Below are 19187 nucleotides of genomic sequence, written 5' to 3' on the forward strand. Positions count from 1 at the left end.
GTTTTAAGGACTACCATACAGCTGCACATGTCTGAAAGTTGTAATAAAAATAATTTGTCCTTCTGTCCTTTTTAAACTTTTGTGTCTGTAATCATTCTACCACTAGATGAGTGGTTGCACTTAATATTTGTTGGATTATGAACCACAGGAAACCTGGGAACGAACAAGCTTGTATGTTAATCTGACATTTGCTGCCAGGCATATAGGAAAGTATTCTTTGTGGAAGTTGGCTATTACAGTTATATGGGAACTCATAATCAAATTTAATGTTCAGAAGAGATAGTTGCCTGCTGTCAGCAGCAGTGGCTGGCACCGCTGTTTGTTGTGTACCATAAATCCTTCATGGCTTTTGTCGTCTCAGCAACAGAGATGCCTAGTGCTCAGTGTACACTCACTTCATTCTGAAATGCTGGACTTGTCTTTAGCTTAGGAGCAATTATATTCTTTCCAGAGTGAAGAGGTACAAGGAAGAAGTAATTCCTGTAAAACATTGAATCCCAGGCTCATGACACTAAGAACTCATACAGATATATACATATATGTGTACATTTTGCTAGCTTTTTCAGCCTCCCTTCTGTGGGAGCTGAAATTATAGACAAGGAACACCAATAGTATTACTTTGTATGAAGGCATCAGTTTTGGTGCACTGAACCTTCTGTTGCTAACGTGCTTCAGAGAGGTCAAATAGATAGCGAAAATAGTATGAGTGCAATATTGCAGAGTTGCAGAGAAAGTTGCAGAGTGCAATATTGGCTTCTTGCATCTGTGGTAAAGCTTGACTGGCCTTGGGGAGAGCAGGGAAGGGAGCAGGCTTTCAGCAAATGGCTTCCAAACTCACACACCACAACTTAAATCCTAGCTTCTAGTCGAGCCACCAGTGACCAGCACCTGCTGAACACTGAAGTGATTTAAGAACTGTTGAAATACTTATGAACCGTATTGAGCTTGTGCATAAAACTGATTTATCCTTTTTGAGCCTCTCTTAAGCACATGATATTTTCAGGAAGGACAAAAGAGGTTTGAACCTTTGTAGGCTCAATGAGTACTTAACTGATTGAAATCTTTGCCAGTTAGATCTCTGCTTTTATAAAGTCTTACTTCATAACCATGATGCTGCTATGATAGCAAATAAGTTTTGAGCATAAGGCTATTTATCTGGTGGAGGTTACTTAGCTCAGCTCAGTTCAGTCAAACTGACTCCTGTGCTATGTCTTCTCCCAGTAGCGGGAATGGCTGATTATTGTTCATTTGGGGACTGCTCTGTTTTCTCATCATTGCTTATATCATTCCAGGAAATGTGTCAAACGTCTCTCTTTTTTTCCTCTCTGTATTTATAAAATTATAATAGGTGCTACTTTGTCAGACTTGGAGAATAATCTTCCAGAGCCAAGTAGCTAGAAGGAATAGAGTCAGGCAGAAGAAGAAAATATAATTATCTGTAAACTCACACCTGAGCACAAACACAAAATTGAGGGCAAAGCACAGAGCAACAGTCACAGTGGCGCAGCCTTGTTTTTGCTGAGGGCTTGTTGACCAAACCCAAAAATTTGCATTCAGGTTTAGAGAAGACTTTCTTGGCCCTGTTACTTTCAAGAAAGTGTTTACAGACATTGTGATCAATTTATGCAAATAAAAATCCAACTCCAGTCTGTTAGGCCTGAAGCTGTTGAAGTTAGCATGTATAACTACCCCTTACACATAGCTGTCTTTGTAGTAACATGGATTTGTTAAGTGATACTACTGGGAAAGGAGAAGTACTTTATCTTGCAAAGTGGTACTACTTTTCATGTATAAAATGTAGCAAGCTTGTTTATATTTCTGTTTTATAATCTTCCAAAGGACTGTCAGTAAAAGAATTTGTTTGCCTCTTGAGTTGTCTCAACAACTGAACAGCACCTTCAGTTTCAAGTTCCCTCATTGTAGTTAAACATTTTCTCAGTATATATGTTCTTTTACTGTATTCATCTCTTAATGGTTTTCTGCTGATAGCAGGCTTTTCCATTTGAAGGAGGAATTCTGAAGGTCAGCTTTCTTTTCCTGAGAAACCAGCAAGTGCATCTCTTCAGGCATCTGCTGCTGATGGGGGTTTGATGATACCTGGCCGGATAGTCAGAGGAGATAGGTCAGCGCATGTTGCAAACCTGTTTGGCAGGAATGTTCACGACCCCCTGTATCCTGCTGGTTTTTAATTTTTATTCCTGTGTTTTTGTATTATTCTGAGCCTGGCAGACATATTGCAGCTTTTGTGCTTGAAAGATACGCAATGCTGAAAGGCCTGAGTCTTGATTTTTTTTCATGCACTAAAATGAAGTCAGCATACAATGTCATAAAGAAACTCTGGCAATAAAAGCCTCCTTTCTGCTAAATTAGAAAGAGAGAAAACTTAATCTTCTAGGAAGAGGGAAGTCCTGTTTTGCTGCTTTAATTTTAAGTGGTCAGTTACTTACATGCAATCAGTTTGTAGATTTAGTGAGTAGTGCCCCATGTCCATAACAAAAATCTTCACCAAGTATTTTAGTGCAAAAAAGTGAGGGTGCTTCAGTATTTATAAGTGAATAATCCTTAAAGGAAACATTTTTCAGCTCAACTACGAAAACTATGTAAAATCTATCATGGCTTTAGTATGCTAGGATTAGAGAAAGGTCTTTTTAGTGAGTTTAGAAACACAGTAAGATACACATGTCCAAATGTATTTCTTAAAGTTCTCAAATAAGTGGTTTGGCTTTGATCTGCGAAGTATTGTTGTTGTTATGATGGTGATATTATTTAAAGTTTCTGAGTTCTGATTTCTCCCCGTATTTAAATCACAGAAGGTTAATTAAAGCAGTTCTTTATTTTGCAATTGCTTTGGAATATTAACCTCACAAAGCCTGCATTAAATCAGTGAAGTGACAGAATTGCATTTGCTATATAAAATAACTCTACAAGAGCGAAGAAGAGCCATTTATAGTTCAGTGCCATTAATTGCTTGGCATTTAGATATTAGCATAGGAGTCAATTAATTAACTTGATAGTAAAACTACTGGAATGCAGACTGATAAAAACTATTTTGTTGTAGGAGATTAGTGATCATGACTATTGTTGTTCCCCTTACCACTCTCCTTAATACTCAAGGAGGGTTTTCTTTTAATATTATTCTGAGAGCTAAATTAATATCCCAGAAATAATTTTATCCATACCTTTGAAATTTAGCGGTAAGTTAAATGGAATAGAGTGTTTATCAAAAGATACCTGATCATGTAATTGTTATTTATTTTATGATCCACTAATCTGATGGCTGTTCATTGACAGAAGTTATCTAGGCAAATATTTTATAATATAAAGGCACAAATGCTGTTCTAAGAAAAGTTCAAAAATGCAAATAGAATAACATTCTTAATTAAAGGATCATGTTGTAAAGTATAAAAACTACTAATAAATCTAAGTGGTTGGGTTTTTTTTTACTGTTTGTTTTGATTGGTTGGTTTGCTTTTTTAATTCTGTATGAGCAGTATATATTCCAAATTTCAGTGGTCTTGTAAATTGCACCTCATGGCCAGTTGCAATATAGCAGTATTCTCTTATGGCCTTTAAATTAATACACATTATTTTCCTGAGAGATAGGGAAAATAAGTTTGTTCATATTCCTGGCATAAAATCTATCACTGCATTTTTTTGGCTGCATGCATTTTCTTTAATAATTGAAGCTGTTCAGTATGCATGTATTTAGTTTTATTTTCTGTATTTTGCATTGGGATTTTGTTGTTGAGACAATGTATTATCTGAATATTGACCACTATATATTTCATATGCATTCATTATCCTTTCCAGTATTTCCCTTTTGCTGACACCTTCTCCTACCGTAGTAGGATTTCAAATAGATTTTGGAGCATGCAGCTTAATTGTTACTGGGTGTTTTGTTGTTGCAATCAGATATGCACAACAAAGAATGAAATAGACAGTCAAAATAAATAAGATACCACTTAAAAAAACAAGTTTACCTTTACATGTTGACAAAACTACTTGGTGTTTATGTTGTGGAAGATGGAGAACAACTGTTGGTCTTGGTGAGCTGTCCCTCAATAAATCAAGCTCTGGAGGAAAACAGCCTTTCTCTTGTGTCTTCCTCATGTTTATCCCTGACTGCCAAGAAACTGTCTTCTACACGCATGTTTTTAGGTAGCAAGCAAAATAACCAGCTATAACCAGTCTGGAATTTGGGTCTCTGCCTACAGAAATCATGAAGATTGTTCTCCTTTACCATCACAAAGAAGAAGGATTATTGTTGCTTTATTACCTGGTAATCCTTTACCAACTTTTAATGAACGCTCTTGTTTTTTCATTGCTGTATTAAAGAGTAGTCAGTGGTCTGGTCTCCGAGTTTTAAGTTTTCACCACTTCTTTCATTTGTCCACCATCCTCTTAACTTCCTCCTGCCACTTCCAGCACCAGCCCAGCTGGGAATATTTTCTTTTGAGAAATTGTGTGGTTGTGGTGGTGAAGACTTTTCTATCGCAAAAGAATAAAGAAATCATTTATTGCTGTTGGTTTAAACTATTGCATTGTGCAGTCTATTGAATTGCTTCTACTGGTGGGCACTTCCTTTTGGAAATTACTGTTCTTTTCCCACTTCTTGGACTGTTCTGTATGGTGGGCTGGATTTAAAGATTTTTGCGCAGATATTCTGTGCCTTCACAGACTGCAGAGAAAGGGAGGATGGTAATGCAGCTAATTTTCTACTTCCAGCAGCCAGCCCCAAATGTAACACACTAAACACTTTCACATACTGAAAAACAAAGTTAACCAAAATGATCAAGACCAGTTGAGAATATCTTCTTTACGAAGTTTATTACAGACTTTTTTGCATCTGAGCTTCAGTTCCTTCTCCTGTGATTGTATTGTTGATAAAATAGTAAGTAAATCTCCTTTCAGTTTTTATTTAAGGGCTCTTTGTGGTGGAGTATTAGAGAGCAAGTTAGCAGGTGTTACTGGACTGTGATATAAATTGTCCGTAATACAATAAGGCTTTATATATGAGGGACAAGGGCTAGGAAGCAAACCTCTCCATTCTGTTTTTCTTAAAATATAACCTCAGTGGTGTTTTGCAGCCCTTCCTCACCGATTTGCAGGTTTTCATGAGCCTTTAGATGAAGCCCTGGCTTTTACCTCAAAGCACAGACACAGACGTGCCCCTCAGAAAACACTGAAGTAATGTTTCTCAGTCTTGAGTGAGGAAGTCTCATCCTTGGGTACCTAGCTCGATTAGCCTAGAGGTAGCAGCTGCTCTCGGTGCAGCTTTTCTCTTTATTCTGTAAGCTGGCTTCAGGCTTTCAGCTCTGCTGTAAGCTGCGGGCAGTGCTCTGACCTCATTTCTGCCAGCAAGCCGTATGCTTGGGAGAGCTTCCTCAGTGGCAGCAGGCAGTCTGGGGCAGGCTGCTGCCCTGTGGGGCACAGAGACCCCCAGCTCCCTTCTTCTGCAGCAGGCGAGTTGAAAGAAGTGGCAGGTTTTAAATCCTGCCCCTCTCCCACCTTTTGCCGGGTTTAGCTGTTTCTTTGGGGTGCAGAGCTGTTTCTCAGCCCAGCTTCACGTCTCGGGTCTGCTGAAGCGATGCATTCCTCCTGGAGTTGTAGGAAGGACTAGTGTGGCAGGGCAGGATGCTGGATGGCACAAAATCTGTAAGTCATCACATTAACATAGTAGTCTGTCCCAAGTGACTATAAAGAATAGGACATGCAAAACCAGCCAGGGCTCTTTCTTAAAAAACTTTTTTGTTCTGTTTTGTTTTAAATATAGCTTTGTCAGTGAAAAAATGGCAGGGAGAGGAAGGAGGGGGTGTAGAAAATGAAAGCGTGGTTGAACTGTCAAGCTTTGTGGGTTTTTTAGGAAAAGTCCAAAAAGCTCTGTAAACATGGGAAAATGCATGGAAATAAAATTATTATTTTACCTCCCATTTCCAAGTTATATTTCTCAGATTACATATTTGGACTCGCGCTCATGTCTTTATTTACACTGGAACTTTAGATCTGTAGAACAAAATCCTTCCTTTTTTGCCTGTAAATGAAGAGCTGACAGCTGTTTATCAGGTTGTGCAGTGTGCAACAGTCACATTTTAATACAAACATCAAACTGGCCTATTTTTCTTGTGGCATGTTACAAGTATGAGAGAGGAAAACGAGAAGAAATGTCTTGTTTCTGATTAAATCCACTATTGATATGCTCTGTGATCCATGGAATGCAATAGTGGCGAAAGAGAAAAGCAAGATAAGGCTTCCTGAGAATGATTTCATCTTGGAGCTCTTCCTGCATCACTTGCTTAATGTGGCTCCTGGAGGCCATATAGCAAGACACATGTGAAAATGGACTAGAGCGCTTCAGAAAAGAGACCCTTCTGTCTTGTTAGTTGGCTGAGATTATCTAATATGTGACTAGAAGTTGTGTTGTCCAAACAAAAAATCTTCCTGTAAGATGTGGGGAGGATTTTTTGACCCTGTCTGTGCTTAAAATGTTTTCAGTGTATTCTGCAGCAAAAAGCCTTTGATAGGTAGTCTGACTTGCTAATAACTTCCAGAGAATTCTGATGAACTGTCCCTCAATAATACATTTGCTTACCTAAGTTAAGTATCTTTTGCCTCAGCTGCTGCATAGTGTATTTTTTTTCTTCTCTCTGCATTGTCTTATGACTTAACTTAGATGTCATTTCATGATAACTGGGATTGTGAAGGAAGAAAATTATGTTACCATTGTAATTTTTTTTTTTTTTTAATCAGCTTAAAGGATGTCTAGGAAACTGTTAGTTTCAGAAAGAAACTGCAGATATCTTGGGATGGACAGCATTAATAACATTGAAGAAGATTATGAGGTATCTTATGGGCAGTGCCTGGTCTGTACTTGAGACATGCAAACTGGCAGGTTTTCCAAATGTCTCCATGTACATGGTAGAATTTTTCTCTTACAGATTAGTTATGATTTTGGGATTAATCCCTCCTCTTCAAAAAGGAAGAGGTTATTTTGCTGTGGCAATTTTCTGAAGTTGTTGATTCCCTTTAGTACCTGTAAAGATGTTGAAGACCAAAGTTAACTTGGTGAGGCAGAGTATCATCTTTGTTTCTGAGGGCATGTTTCTACCCTGGCTTGACTGTGGGCAAACGATAATGACCTGAAAGAGCAGCAGTTGCTGCTTGCCAGTCCCACTGAAGTAGCAGTCAGCAAAATAGCATCAGCATGTTGAGGGAGATGCCAGCCTGCTGGTTGTCATTCTTCAGGACTGCTGCTTTCCTTTTCTCCATTCACATTTCTGTGGTGGTGGTAGAGGGTTGGCTTGAAATGATTTACGTATTCTGGTTGTGAACAGGGTTTATTCAGTTCATCACGTAAACACAGACTTGCCTGTTTAAGAGGATTACCAGAGTGCATTGGTAATCCACCTCCGGTGGTTAGCACGCTCTTCTTTTTTGTTGGTGTAATAGGTGCTGGGACTGACAAAACAATTTTTTTTCCTGCAATCACCTGTTCCTCCTGTGCAACAAGAGACTTGCTTGCTGATTTGTGCACAGTGCTCTCCGGCTGCAAGATACCAGTTTTCTTCAAGGCTTTACAGGCTTCTGTTTCATCTTTTCCTTCCCCATTTCTGATTCATAAAATTCAAGATACATATGTATGTATTTCTTCTTGACCCAAGAACTTCTGCAAGAGTCCATCTACATCCTTCAGGACTTGTGCAGACCATCTGGCCAGGATTCAATCAAACATCTCTGCTCTTTTGTCCTTAGTGGATCGTTCCCCACAGGGCTGCTTGTGTGAGACTCAACGTTGCCTGTGCCCTTGGGCATAACATTTTTTCTGAGTGCAGCCTTCCCTACAATATTCCTCTAACATGTTGGCTGGCCTTTGTTGTCAGTTTGGTGCTACCAGAGAATATACAGCTTGGGAGGTGACACATTAGGTATTAGGGTTGGGCTAGAAGTTGGCTGTTTAGGAATATGTCACCATTCTGATAAGTAATATTTTCTTTATTGTAGTCTGTTAGTGCAGAAGGTGGAAATAGGGGAGACGTGTGATACATATGATACATATTTATCTACACAGAATGAACAGATGCTTGATTGAGTGGTAACAAGGTATGTCCTTCTAGCATGGCCTCTAACATATCACTTGGCTTCTTTCTGTTCAGCAGCATTCCTTCAGAGATGAGTAAAATACTCTTGTATTGTAGGGCTGTCTACTTCTCTTGGCTGCTCTACTGGGTTCTGATTTCCATTCTCAAGTGGTCTAACGAAAAAAAAAAATTAACATTTGTTTTCAGTTTTGCTGTTGTCACACTGCTACAGAATTTGCTGCTCTCACCCTTGAAGTCTTCTTAAGATTACCCACTGAATCAAGAACAGGGGCTAAAATAGTTTTTAATGAGTTTTTTCATATTGAATTCTAGCATATTATTTTCAATAAATTATCTTCTTTCTGTTAAACCATCATGGTACTTATCTTCCTGGGTGGTCATGTTATCCCTCTGAAACTCACTGCAGTAGCAGTGAATGAATCCTGAATGATATTTCTCACCCAGCCCTCCTTTAAATGTGGTTTTCCCCTCAAAAATTAATATTTTCACTATGCTTTCGTTTTCCATTAAAAATAATTTAAACTATTCAATAATTAGATCTAATCTCCTTTGGCAAAACTTAAAACAAATATGCATTTCATCTACAGGGTTTCAATCATTTTTGGCACTGTATTCATTCAGATTTGCCGAGAACACATCCATGCGGACAGGCATGCTTGTCTCAGGCTAGGTCCAGCTAGAGAATGGAAGCATGGCACTAATTACCATTGCACAGGAAAAAGGGAGAAAGCCGTCTGGCAGTGGTCTGCTCCAAAGTGTTTGCAGTGTAATTGAGTCCTGCAAGTGTGGAGCCAGGCTCAAGGCTGGCTGCTGCCAGAGAAGGGAAGTTTCCTTCCTCTCTTGCTCACCCAGCCCTTCCCAAGGCCAGCTCTACTCAGTAAGTCATGATGAAGCTGAGGTGGAAGAGGTTACTTACCTGGCAAGTTTTAAGTTGCACCATCTAACAAAGTGGTCTAATAAAGACCACTAACACAAACTAAGGGATGTGTGTCCAGCTGCAAGAATTGTGGGAGGCAGGAACAAAGAGCCTTTGACATTATTGCAGGCCAGTATGGAGGCTCACTCTGTCGCTTTAAACCTCTGTGGTAGTGAAATCCCACACCAGAATCAGAGACTTTGAAAGTCTCTAAGATGAACACAGTAACAGAGAACAAGAGGGATGAAAATATCCCATTTCCTCCCTTACTGGTTAGACTACAGAAATCTTGAGTTCCATATACCTCAACTTGCAGAAAAAGCTGGAAGTGTACATAAATAGGAGGTGAATAGCTAGTCCAGGCTCTGTGGATGATAAGCAATTGGTTGCTGTTAATATTGCTGCTTCCCAAATATAATAATTGTTTATGGATCAATTTCTGAACAGCTTACACAATATCTATCTAGGCTTTAGGCTCTTTATATATAGTCTTTTTTTTTTTGGGTCTACCTGTTTTAATCATAAATATGTTTTCAAAAGTCTAAAAAAGTCTAAACCTCAGCTATTTTGAGTATATGTTTATGACTTGCTGATTATTTGTCCCTGTGCTTTTCTAAAATCTGATGGGGGAATCCCCGACTTTAGTTATTTTACAACTTTGTTGACAGTTTGTACTGTAACAGCTATGATATGATTGGGTTTGTGCCAAGCTGGGAAGTTCTGAGTGGAAACTTGTAGCCTTCTGTTTATAAAAGCCTGGGTTTCTGTCTTACACACATGCTCATCTATGGGAGGAAGGATTTTTTGTGATTCATAAAAAATCATAAGCTTTATTTTGAAAGCTGATGTCAATGATGGATGAAATACTGGGAGTCAAAAGAAGTAAGGAATCCCAGGAGAAGACTGAGCCCCAGTATCAATGGGGAATTCCTCAGCCATGACTGTAGCACAACACGTGGTAACATGTTCCTCTTACCCTTATGTTCCCTCTGTTCAGTCCCCAATAAATCCATTCCTAGATGCTAGGAAGAAAAATGACCTTTCAAAGCTGCGAAAATTGCCAATTCCATGCATTTCCTCTGTGACAGACAATTTACTCTAATACTTCTGTCCTTATTTCTTATTTATCTCTCAAAATCTGTTGTAGCTATTCCGTAATATGCTGTATGTTAACAAAATTTCCAAATGCAGAACTGAAGAAAGGCAGTAGGGATTTTCTCTCTTCTGTTTTTCAGTGAAAATGATACTAAGTACTACTCTGGTTATGAAGCCAACCTCTTAGTGAAATATGCTATTATTTAACCATTATGTTTAGGATATAAATGGACTTTTTATTGGACAATACATGTGTATAAACAGATAAAATTATACACACAGTCCCATGCATATTTCATCTGGGAGATTCCCATGCCTGCAGCTTACTGAGAGCAAACTGATCCTTTACTTCTCAAGAGCTGCTTTCCAAGTTTCTAGTGATCCAAGTATCTACATAGCTTAACAGAGAATGTAAGAAAGAGTTTGTGATCTCAGTCCCATTTGAAGTGCACAGGTGCCTGCATCTTTAACAATCACAAATGTGTGTGTGTTTCCAAACCTCACTTAGAGCTGAGCAAATGGATTTGATTTTTTACAGACAGAAAGGAAAGCTCTATGAAAACGGTGCATCTAAAAAGACAAAGAGTGTTGTGTCTGGGGTTTTTAATGTACTCTTCAGTGTGTGGAAAGATATTTCATACATTGTCTTCAAATACCCAGGTAAAAGTAAATTCCATTCAACCAGCAGTATTTCTCATGAGAAAGAATGCTGTCTTTTCTCTCTCCTTCTTTGGTCTCCCTGGAAATTTCAGTAGGAAGCAAGGTTAAAGTCTTGCAAACATGTGGGAAAACCCATGCTTGGTACTTTCTAAGGAAGTAATGGCTCTTGATTTTTCAATATATAAAACATGTTTTGCTTCCCAGCAAAATTCTGTAGTGTCTGTTTGGAAAAAGGAACAATTGTGTTTCTACAGTGACGTCTCCTAAACTGAATATTCCATTTATCCTTTTTCACCACTCTTGGTATAACTGTGTGGTTTTTGTTGTTGTTGTTTTGACAAGTGGTTTTTATTTGCTGCAATTTTTTAAGAATTAGGAAGAAGAGCATTGAACGCTGAATTGGAAGTTGAAATCTGGGGTTGCTGGGTTTATTGCAAATGCCTGTGTAGTGACAGCCCCAGCGTGCGTGAGCATAGTGTGTGTGCGTGTGTGTGTATGTGTGTGTGCATGTGCGTGTGTGTGTGTGTGTGTGTGTGTTTTTAAATAAAAAGGAAAGCAGAGGTTTGCTCATTTGTTTGCCTATTGTGAAGCTGTCCTGCACCTTTCTACTCCTTTGTACTGGGGTGAAGGCTGCTGAATGGAGGCCTTGTGCCATTTGTTGATTTTAAACCTCACTGTTAATCCACAGGAACCTGCTGGTGTGCGCAGCAGGAGAGCTGTGTGACAAGTGGAAATCTGGGCGGGAGGGAGTGCGGGGGGTCACAGGGGATAATAATCATTCAGCCATCAGCCTTTGTCACCCTTAAGCCTAATTGTTACCCTCTGCTGGTAACCACATTGAAGTGCTGGCCTTTTAAGTGTTTCTTGATTTTACTTGGCACAGGCTTAGGGATAGGGTCATTTATTGCTGGGTTTATATCGTATCAAGTTTGCTGGGGTTTGTTTAATTAGCCCCATTGAATTTTCCACATCCCTTAAAATAATCTGTGAGAGTCCAAATGGGTGGAAGGGGCTGAATGGAAATGGTACAGTTGTTAACAAATTTCTCTCTGTCAGAAGCTGGGCTAAAACTGGAGACAGAAAGCTTTCCTGCTCTGCCAGCCAGCTGCCTTCTGGAGGTTGTGCATGAGCCACAGCTGTGGCTGTGGGCACTGGGCTGCCTGAGCAGCCCTGCACAGGCAGCAGCAAGGTGATGGTGGGGTGGGGCAGAGGGCAGCTTGCCCTATCCTTCTGTGCCTTGCGGCTCCTGCCTGCTTCAGGTACGTTAAAAAATTGAAGGCCTGAGGATGGCTGAAGGAAACTAAACTGGTAGTAGACTAGGGAAAGGGAGAGGAGAGTTAAATAATTTAAAAACAAAAAAAAAGTGAGATATCTTTTCTAGCAGGAACTGGTTCTTCAACTTTCCCTGCCAGTTGTACATGCTGAAGTCAGTATTGAGCTTTCTGTTGTTCTCCCTAAAGAAGCTGGTGTAGAAGCTGCTATAGAAGCTAAAAAGAAGCCTGAATTTAAGGCTTTGCAAATGGGCAAGTATCTCTGCGTGGGAAATGAGCTTGTGCTGGCGGGTGGGGGATGGGGTGCAGGACAGGAGGTTGTTTCATTGCTCCCCCCACCCGTGCATGGTGGGTGTTGTGTTGGGCCATTAACTAGGACTGCTTGGGCTTGTGTAGGGAGGAAAATCCCCAGGTTACTGGTACAGGCTTTGAAGCTACTCTTGATCAAATACACGTGCCCTCTAACCCATCAGACAGAATGTGCCAGCAGCAGATGCAGCGGCTGTGCTGTGTGCTGTGACCTCATGGCCAGGGTTTGAAATTTGCGCCAGTAGTACTGATGGTAAATCCAGGGTTGTTACAGGAGTCTGATTACACAGCGTGATTGCAATCCTATTTTCAAGTCCAATCTTCCACCTGGCTCAGTACTTTATCAAAACACTGGAGAATACGTCTTAGAGTAGGATGAATGTTTGCACTTACTACTTACTCTTTTACAGTAAAATGGGGCTGTTTATTTTAGAGCTTTGGTTTTGTGTGTTTTCCCATGTTCCAGTGGTATGATTCCCTGCTGGTTGTTGGCATGCATCTCAGCTCCCTGGTTTACTTTACAAACAGCACATGTCATAGTGGGCTTGATACTTGTATCAGAAAGGTTTAACTAGTAAAAACTTCAGAACAAAAAAACATCAGCACTCAGCTGTTGTTTTTTTCACCCTTCTGTGATGCATATTTAATTATAATTACTGAGTCAGGTTAATAATTCTTTTACAACTCTTGTTGCAGGACATGTCTCAGGAAGGCTATGGAACCAGATCTCAACCCCCTATGGCCCCAGGAAAGCCTAACCATGAAGACTTGAATCTAATCCAGCAAGAAAGACCATCAAGCTTACCAGTAAGAAAATAATGTTTGCTTCAGTATTTTAAAATTGAAAGCACTTTACATACCGCTTCATTGCATCTGGGATGAGCAGATGAGAAGTAGTGAAAGAAGAAATACTAAATAAGGTTGATGAAAAATTGTTTTTAAAAATATGGGAACATATAGCTTGTATATGAGTGGACTTGGCTTAAGCTTGTTCTGGTTCAGAATGGCACTATTTACACACATGCATGTTCTGTGCTTCTGCACATGTATATTTGCGTAGAGGAAATTGATTTTTTAAACTTATGAAATTCCATACTTGCAGAAACCAATCTGGTCAGGAAGAAGCTTTTTTCTGTGTCCTTTTTCAAATGTTTTCAGTAGATTCTGGTTTAGAATACTGTTACCAAGAGTAGTCTGTTCCCAACCCTGATCATCAGTAATGAGTTTGACATGTTAATTCTGTTACTGTCTATTCTACACAACTGTAAAAGCATGAATGACAGCAGTACTTAGGCTAGGTTGATTTTTGGTTAGGAGGTTATTTTGGACTAATATTTATCAGCTTTTCTGAGCTCTATGCATTCTGCTGTGGGGGAAACAGCACAAATGAATATACGTTGTGAAAGCATTGCAGCTACTTGAATTTTTGAAGGTCTTATAATGGACAAAGTACTTAGTCTTGTTTCTGTGTGCTCCTTGTGGTTTGGGGATTTTCTTGTTTGTTGGTATAAACTAGCATGAATTTAAACCAGCTAGAGTAAATTCAGCTTAAATGATGAAAATTTTATAAACTATGTGACCTCTGGCTTGGAATAATGTATCAGAGACAAGTAGGATATTTCCCACAGTTCACTAGATATGTATTCATTTTTAGTTGGCAGAGGGATCTCTCTGAAAAGTTTACTATATCAAGATACCACATATATTTGTGAAATTTGGTAGTACGTTGTATATATTACCTCTGGCACATGGCACAATTGTAAATCCATAAAAACGAGGCAATAAACATCTTCATCGCATTTTAAAGTTACATCTTTGGCACCTAGGAGAGGTGTGCTACAAATATGTACTACAAATTCTTTACATGATGTTTGAGACATGCAAGTCTCTGGAAAAGCTATGGAAACTAGTATGAGAAAAGATATTCATTTGCTTTGAACCTAGTATTAATTTGACAGTTTTTCATGAACCCTTTTTTAAACAGACTAATTTGTCTGAACAGTTCTCAAAAATGGAAGCTGCCAGTTACCTTTAAAGTAGTAGCTCCTGTGGACATTGAACTGTTTTGGCAACAACTACCTAATTTAAAAAGCAGGGATACTAAAAAGGACTGGGAAAATCTCCCAGTTTTTCAGGAACACTGTTTATTAGGGTAGAGAGAAGTGAAGTTATTTATCAACTAATGTTCTGCTAATTTTGCCTGTGTTTTTTCTTAAACAATTGTCCTACTTTTAATCCATGCTCTGTCCTATCAAGATATTTAAGCAGAGTATTGGGTATTATCTGTGTCCCTGAGTGTTTGGTATATTTAGTAGCTCATAATTATTCTAGGTATGAGTAAGCTGGTTGTATTAACAGTGAATGTTAACCATTTTGGCCACTGAGCTTAAACTCTAAGTTGGTCCCAAATGCTGTTACTGAGACACCTAATTACTGAAAAGCTTTGATGCATAACCTGAGAGCACTTCATATACTCAAAAAACACTGCTGTTTTCATGTGGAGGGGAATTGGAGGATACTGTAATTCTGTATTTTGGTGTTGCTGTGGAGTTTTTGTTTGTTTTGTTTTTCAAATTTAAAAACAACCTCAATTCTTTGTATGTAGCAACAAGGGTTTTTTGATGATCCATACATTAAAAGCTTTAATACAAGTCTGTTTGGGGTAATGGTTTGAACATGGTGGTTTTTCCCTGAAGCAGGAGAGCTCTGTATTCTGTTTTAGACTGCTTATGAAAACCCTTGATCACTATTCCTTGTTCAGTATTCCTAGTTAGCTTCATTTTGGTATACTCAATATGGCTTCTTAAGCTTGTTTTTAGGGTAATGTGGTTCTTCAGGGTAGTAGTCAGTAAGTTGTCTCTGTACAGTGAAGCTTGAAATTATAGCAGTGGTGTTAGGCTTTTAATAAAATTTAGTTATGTCTTGTTTCATGGTGCTCTGGTATTTATACAATTTGCCCGTTATCTTTTTATTTCTTAAGGGCATTGTGTAAAATCACAGCAGCTATATTGCAGGCTTATACAAGTGTCGAAAAACAACAAAAGAGATGTAATACTAAATGGTGAATGGTTTTCTCTGATGTGGCTTTAAAAAAAGAACTTCCCTTTGATGGATTTGAAGAGGAGCTGGCCACTTTCTGCAGCACTGAATGCTGGCTTGTGTCACCTTTTTGGGGGAGTTTTTTCAGCAGGTTTGTGTCACAGTAAGCACAGCTAAACAGCTCAATAGTTGTTCCGTTTCCTTCACACATTGTATATAAAAGTCCTGGCATGAATGTTCCCATAAAGTTCAAAGCAGACAAATTTGTAATGTGGGTTGGTAACAAATGGCTACAAACAAAATATGGCTTTATTAGCTACTTCTAATGGCCTGTCAGATTCTATACAATGCTTGCTTTCCTTCTCCTAACTGCTCTGATATCTGGAGGGTTTGACCTGTGGGTCTCTGACCATGTGGAGTCACTGAGAGCCCAAATGAAAAGCTGAACAGAATACTGCTCCAAGCACTTTTGTAGGGGTCACAATTAGAAGGAAATCTCAAGCCTTTGAGAAAACATGGGAGTTAGGTACTCTGTGAAGGAAAGGAAGTCATAAACAGAAACTGTTCCCTGTTAGAGTGGAGGGAGGAATAAAGGGGGAGAGGCCTGAATGGAATTGTCTAAAGAACAACTACTACAGAACATATTTATCAAGATTTAAGGGATGATAGCAACATACACATTTTTTTCTATTCTGAGAAAGCTGGAGCAAACTTAGAGGAAAAAGCTTCCAAAGGATGTATCTGCAGATTTGTCGTTGCAGGGAAAGAAGCTTGTGTCAGCAGTAGGCTGTGTGTGTGTATGAAGACTAATCCTTTATTTTGTCTTTAATAAGTGCATTTATAAATGTTCACATTGGATTGTGTTGATAGAATGAGGAGCAGAAAACATGAATTAATTTAATTTATTTTAATTGGCATGAGTATTAAAGTCATTTCAGATAGGTGCTACTGGTTTTGCTGTTACTTTGTTTTAATAATGCCCTATTTTTCCCAGTGCCAGGTGTGCTTGTTTGAGCTATGAGGCCGAATGGCCCAAGGTTGCCAAGCTTTTGAAAGACAGGTTTCTGCTAAGGCTTTTTTGTTGCAGCCTACAGGTAAAAGCTCTGTGGCATCTTGAGCTGTTGTAAGCCAGGGCAGCTGCAGTGCTGCTGTGTGCCCCACAACATCTTGTCTGTGCCATCCTGTCTCCTCCACTGTTGCTGCTGGGACTAACCAGTGGATTTGACTTGGGGAACTGAACCAGATGAAAAATAATCTACTTCTTGGTTAGTTTGACTGAATCACTGAGTAGCTGCATGGGCATCAGTGGCACCTTGGAAGAGGAGATGGGAATCAGTAGCTGTGATGGGAAAGGGGACAGACAGTGAGGAGCACGGCAGCTTTCATTTTAGCCATATCCTAAATTACTGTATGACCTTGCTGTCCTCCTGTCAGCTGAGACACGGTGGCAAAGCAGATTCCAGTGTTCACCGTCAGGCCCTATAGCTGTCACAGAGCCACAGACAGACAGAAGACAGTGCACTTCTTTTTGTAAGGCGAGATTTCTGCCAGTTCCCATCCCTAAGCTGTTTAATGCAAGCCCCTGAGTGCAAGTGTGGAGGCATGAGCATGCGTGGATGGAGGCTGTGGACAAGGTGGGATTGTGGTGGTCCTCACCTGCATCCATGTAAACGATAGGGAAATTGTGGCTTTAGTGTCATAACTTAGATTTATCTTGTGCTTTCTGGAGGTCATGCAGTGTTGAAAGGGGAAGATTGTACCTGGAATTGAGGTACACTATTCTGCTAGATCGTTCAGAATTCAGAGTTTATGGATTCATTCTGTGACATCAGTTATTCACTGGGTCTTTTCATTGAGGCAGAGCAATTCCTATGCAAAACAAAATAGTAGCCCAGAATGGAGGTAGGATGCCACTTGAATCTTCTGCAGTGCTGTGACCTGACAAAGTTGGTTGTGATTCTACACATCTACAGTTGTATGAGCTCAAAATAATGCATACTGTTGCTTGGACAGATAAACTTTTTTAAGATATCAGTTGTCTTGTTTCATTATGCTTGGTACCATGGAAAACAGCACATCAGCAATCCCTTCCTGATTGTATTAAGTACTTCACAGTTCTGTTCTACCTCATTTTAATGAGCCTCTGAAAGATGTTTAGAGTGCTGGACAGTTTTTCCTCCGGTTGACACGCCTTTTTTGTTGTAGAAGGCAGGTACTAAATTAGATTTCAGAGGACCTGTGTTGGGAATTAGTAGTGAACTAAATCCAAAACTAGATACACTTGGCTCATGGAACAGCATAATTTCAGATGGATCTCAGTAGGTGTAGGCTATGAGGAAAATACATGGGAGGGTTTGGGAATCCAGATTCTCTGTTCCGCTTCTAGAATATGAAGTAGTAAAGAAGTAGTTGAGAAAGTCATCTCAAGCAACAGTACACCCTGAACAAATGCCTTTATTAGGTGAACTCTTAATAGACCAGGAAAACACTTCCTAGCATTACTTAAGCAACTATGATTGAGAGCAGGAGGTAACTCTTCTTTTCTCAGAGATTAAACAACTGGGATGAGGGACTCTGGTGACATTTATACACAGCTTAGTCCAGTAAGCTCTAATCATGATCAGGGCTGTGGGCACTACCATCATGTAAATATTAATTACCACTATAGCCATTCTTGTAAGGACAAAGCAGTATTAAAGAGAACGTAGTGCAGTAACCCTCCTTTTTTCTACTCTTTGTTGAATTCTTTGCAGGTAAGCAAATACAAAGTTTGATCTAAATTTAAGTACTATTTTAAAAATACAGAGTATTGGTTGTGATTTGAGAAAGAAGAGAAAAAAAATCCTATAAATTGATTATTTTTAATTCTTGGGAGTCAAATGCTGTTGCCAGCTGATAGATGTGTGTAGTACATGATAGCAAATCTGTCCTAAAGTTGTTCATGTCTCTGCATGAAAATATCTGTTTGGGAGTATGGTAAACCGTGAACAAGAAAGAAATGACAAGCATGTAATACTTGTGAATTAAATTCTCCACTGTTTTTACATCAAGTAGGATAAAACTGGTGTGCCTCTTTCCCACTTTTCCTTTCTCTTTTCTGCAACATTGTAAAATAACTGAATGATTTTGTTTTCCTTTGTTTGGGTCAAGAAATTTTAGCTGAAAATTGTTACTCTGTGAAAGAAGATTATTGACTCAACAAGCCTTCAATTTTCAGTGAATAACACTCCCACCCTCTAGCTTCAGGAACATGTGGTGCATGCATTCTATTTTAAAGTACAGACTGTAATTTAAAACTGAGGCAGTTTGATGCCCCACTGAACTTTGTTTAAGCCTGGAATAAAAGGAAAAAAGCTTCAAGTTGCAAAGAAGTGACTAAGCTATCTCAAAGGTTTTTCTTAGCCATTACGTGCAGAGTTGGAAGAAGCTGCTATTTTTTCCAAGTTATTTTAATTCTGGATCAAGTGCAGTTGCTAGGTTGTTTTTTTTCTTCCCTTAACATTCTTTGTAATAAACCTGTAGCTAGAACCAGTTTCACACAACACATATGTATAGAGATATCAACTATATGTATTTCTGTGCGTTTCTGAGATGCAAACTATGTTCTGTAGCTGCTGCATCCAGATTCTCTATGTGGCCTCACATTTGTGTTAGTCAGAATAATGGGTCAAAACCAGTGTGAGCCACTGCAGCACCACTGACATTGGTGATGTTACCAGGGAACTTTGTGTGCCCACGTTCTTGCCCACATTCTACATTTGACTTCTGTTAAACCAGGACTTCACGTAGGGTGGTCAAAGT

The 19187-nt window shown here is 39.2% G+C and overlaps 1 protein-coding gene across 4 annotated transcripts in view; it reads left to right on the plus strand.

The window, feature by feature from the left end:
• Positions 1-19187, plus strand: part of ARID1B (AT-rich interaction domain 1B) — a 326155-nt gene that overhangs the window by 87005 nt on the left and 219963 nt on the right. For all 4 annotated transcript variants that reach the window (XM_058834007.1, XM_058834006.1, XM_058834008.1 and 1 more), the window contains exon 5: positions 13044-13154. In XM_058834007.1, the coding sequence (XP_058689990.1) occupies positions 13044-13154 (111 nt within the window). The remainder of the gene's footprint in view (positions 1-13043; positions 13155-19187) is intronic.

This window comes from Poecile atricapillus, chromosome 3 (assembly GCF_030490865.1).
Source record: "Poecile atricapillus isolate bPoeAtr1 chromosome 3, bPoeAtr1.hap1, whole genome shotgun sequence".
Lineage (NCBI taxonomy): Eukaryota > Metazoa > Chordata > Aves > Passeriformes > Paridae > Poecile > Poecile atricapillus.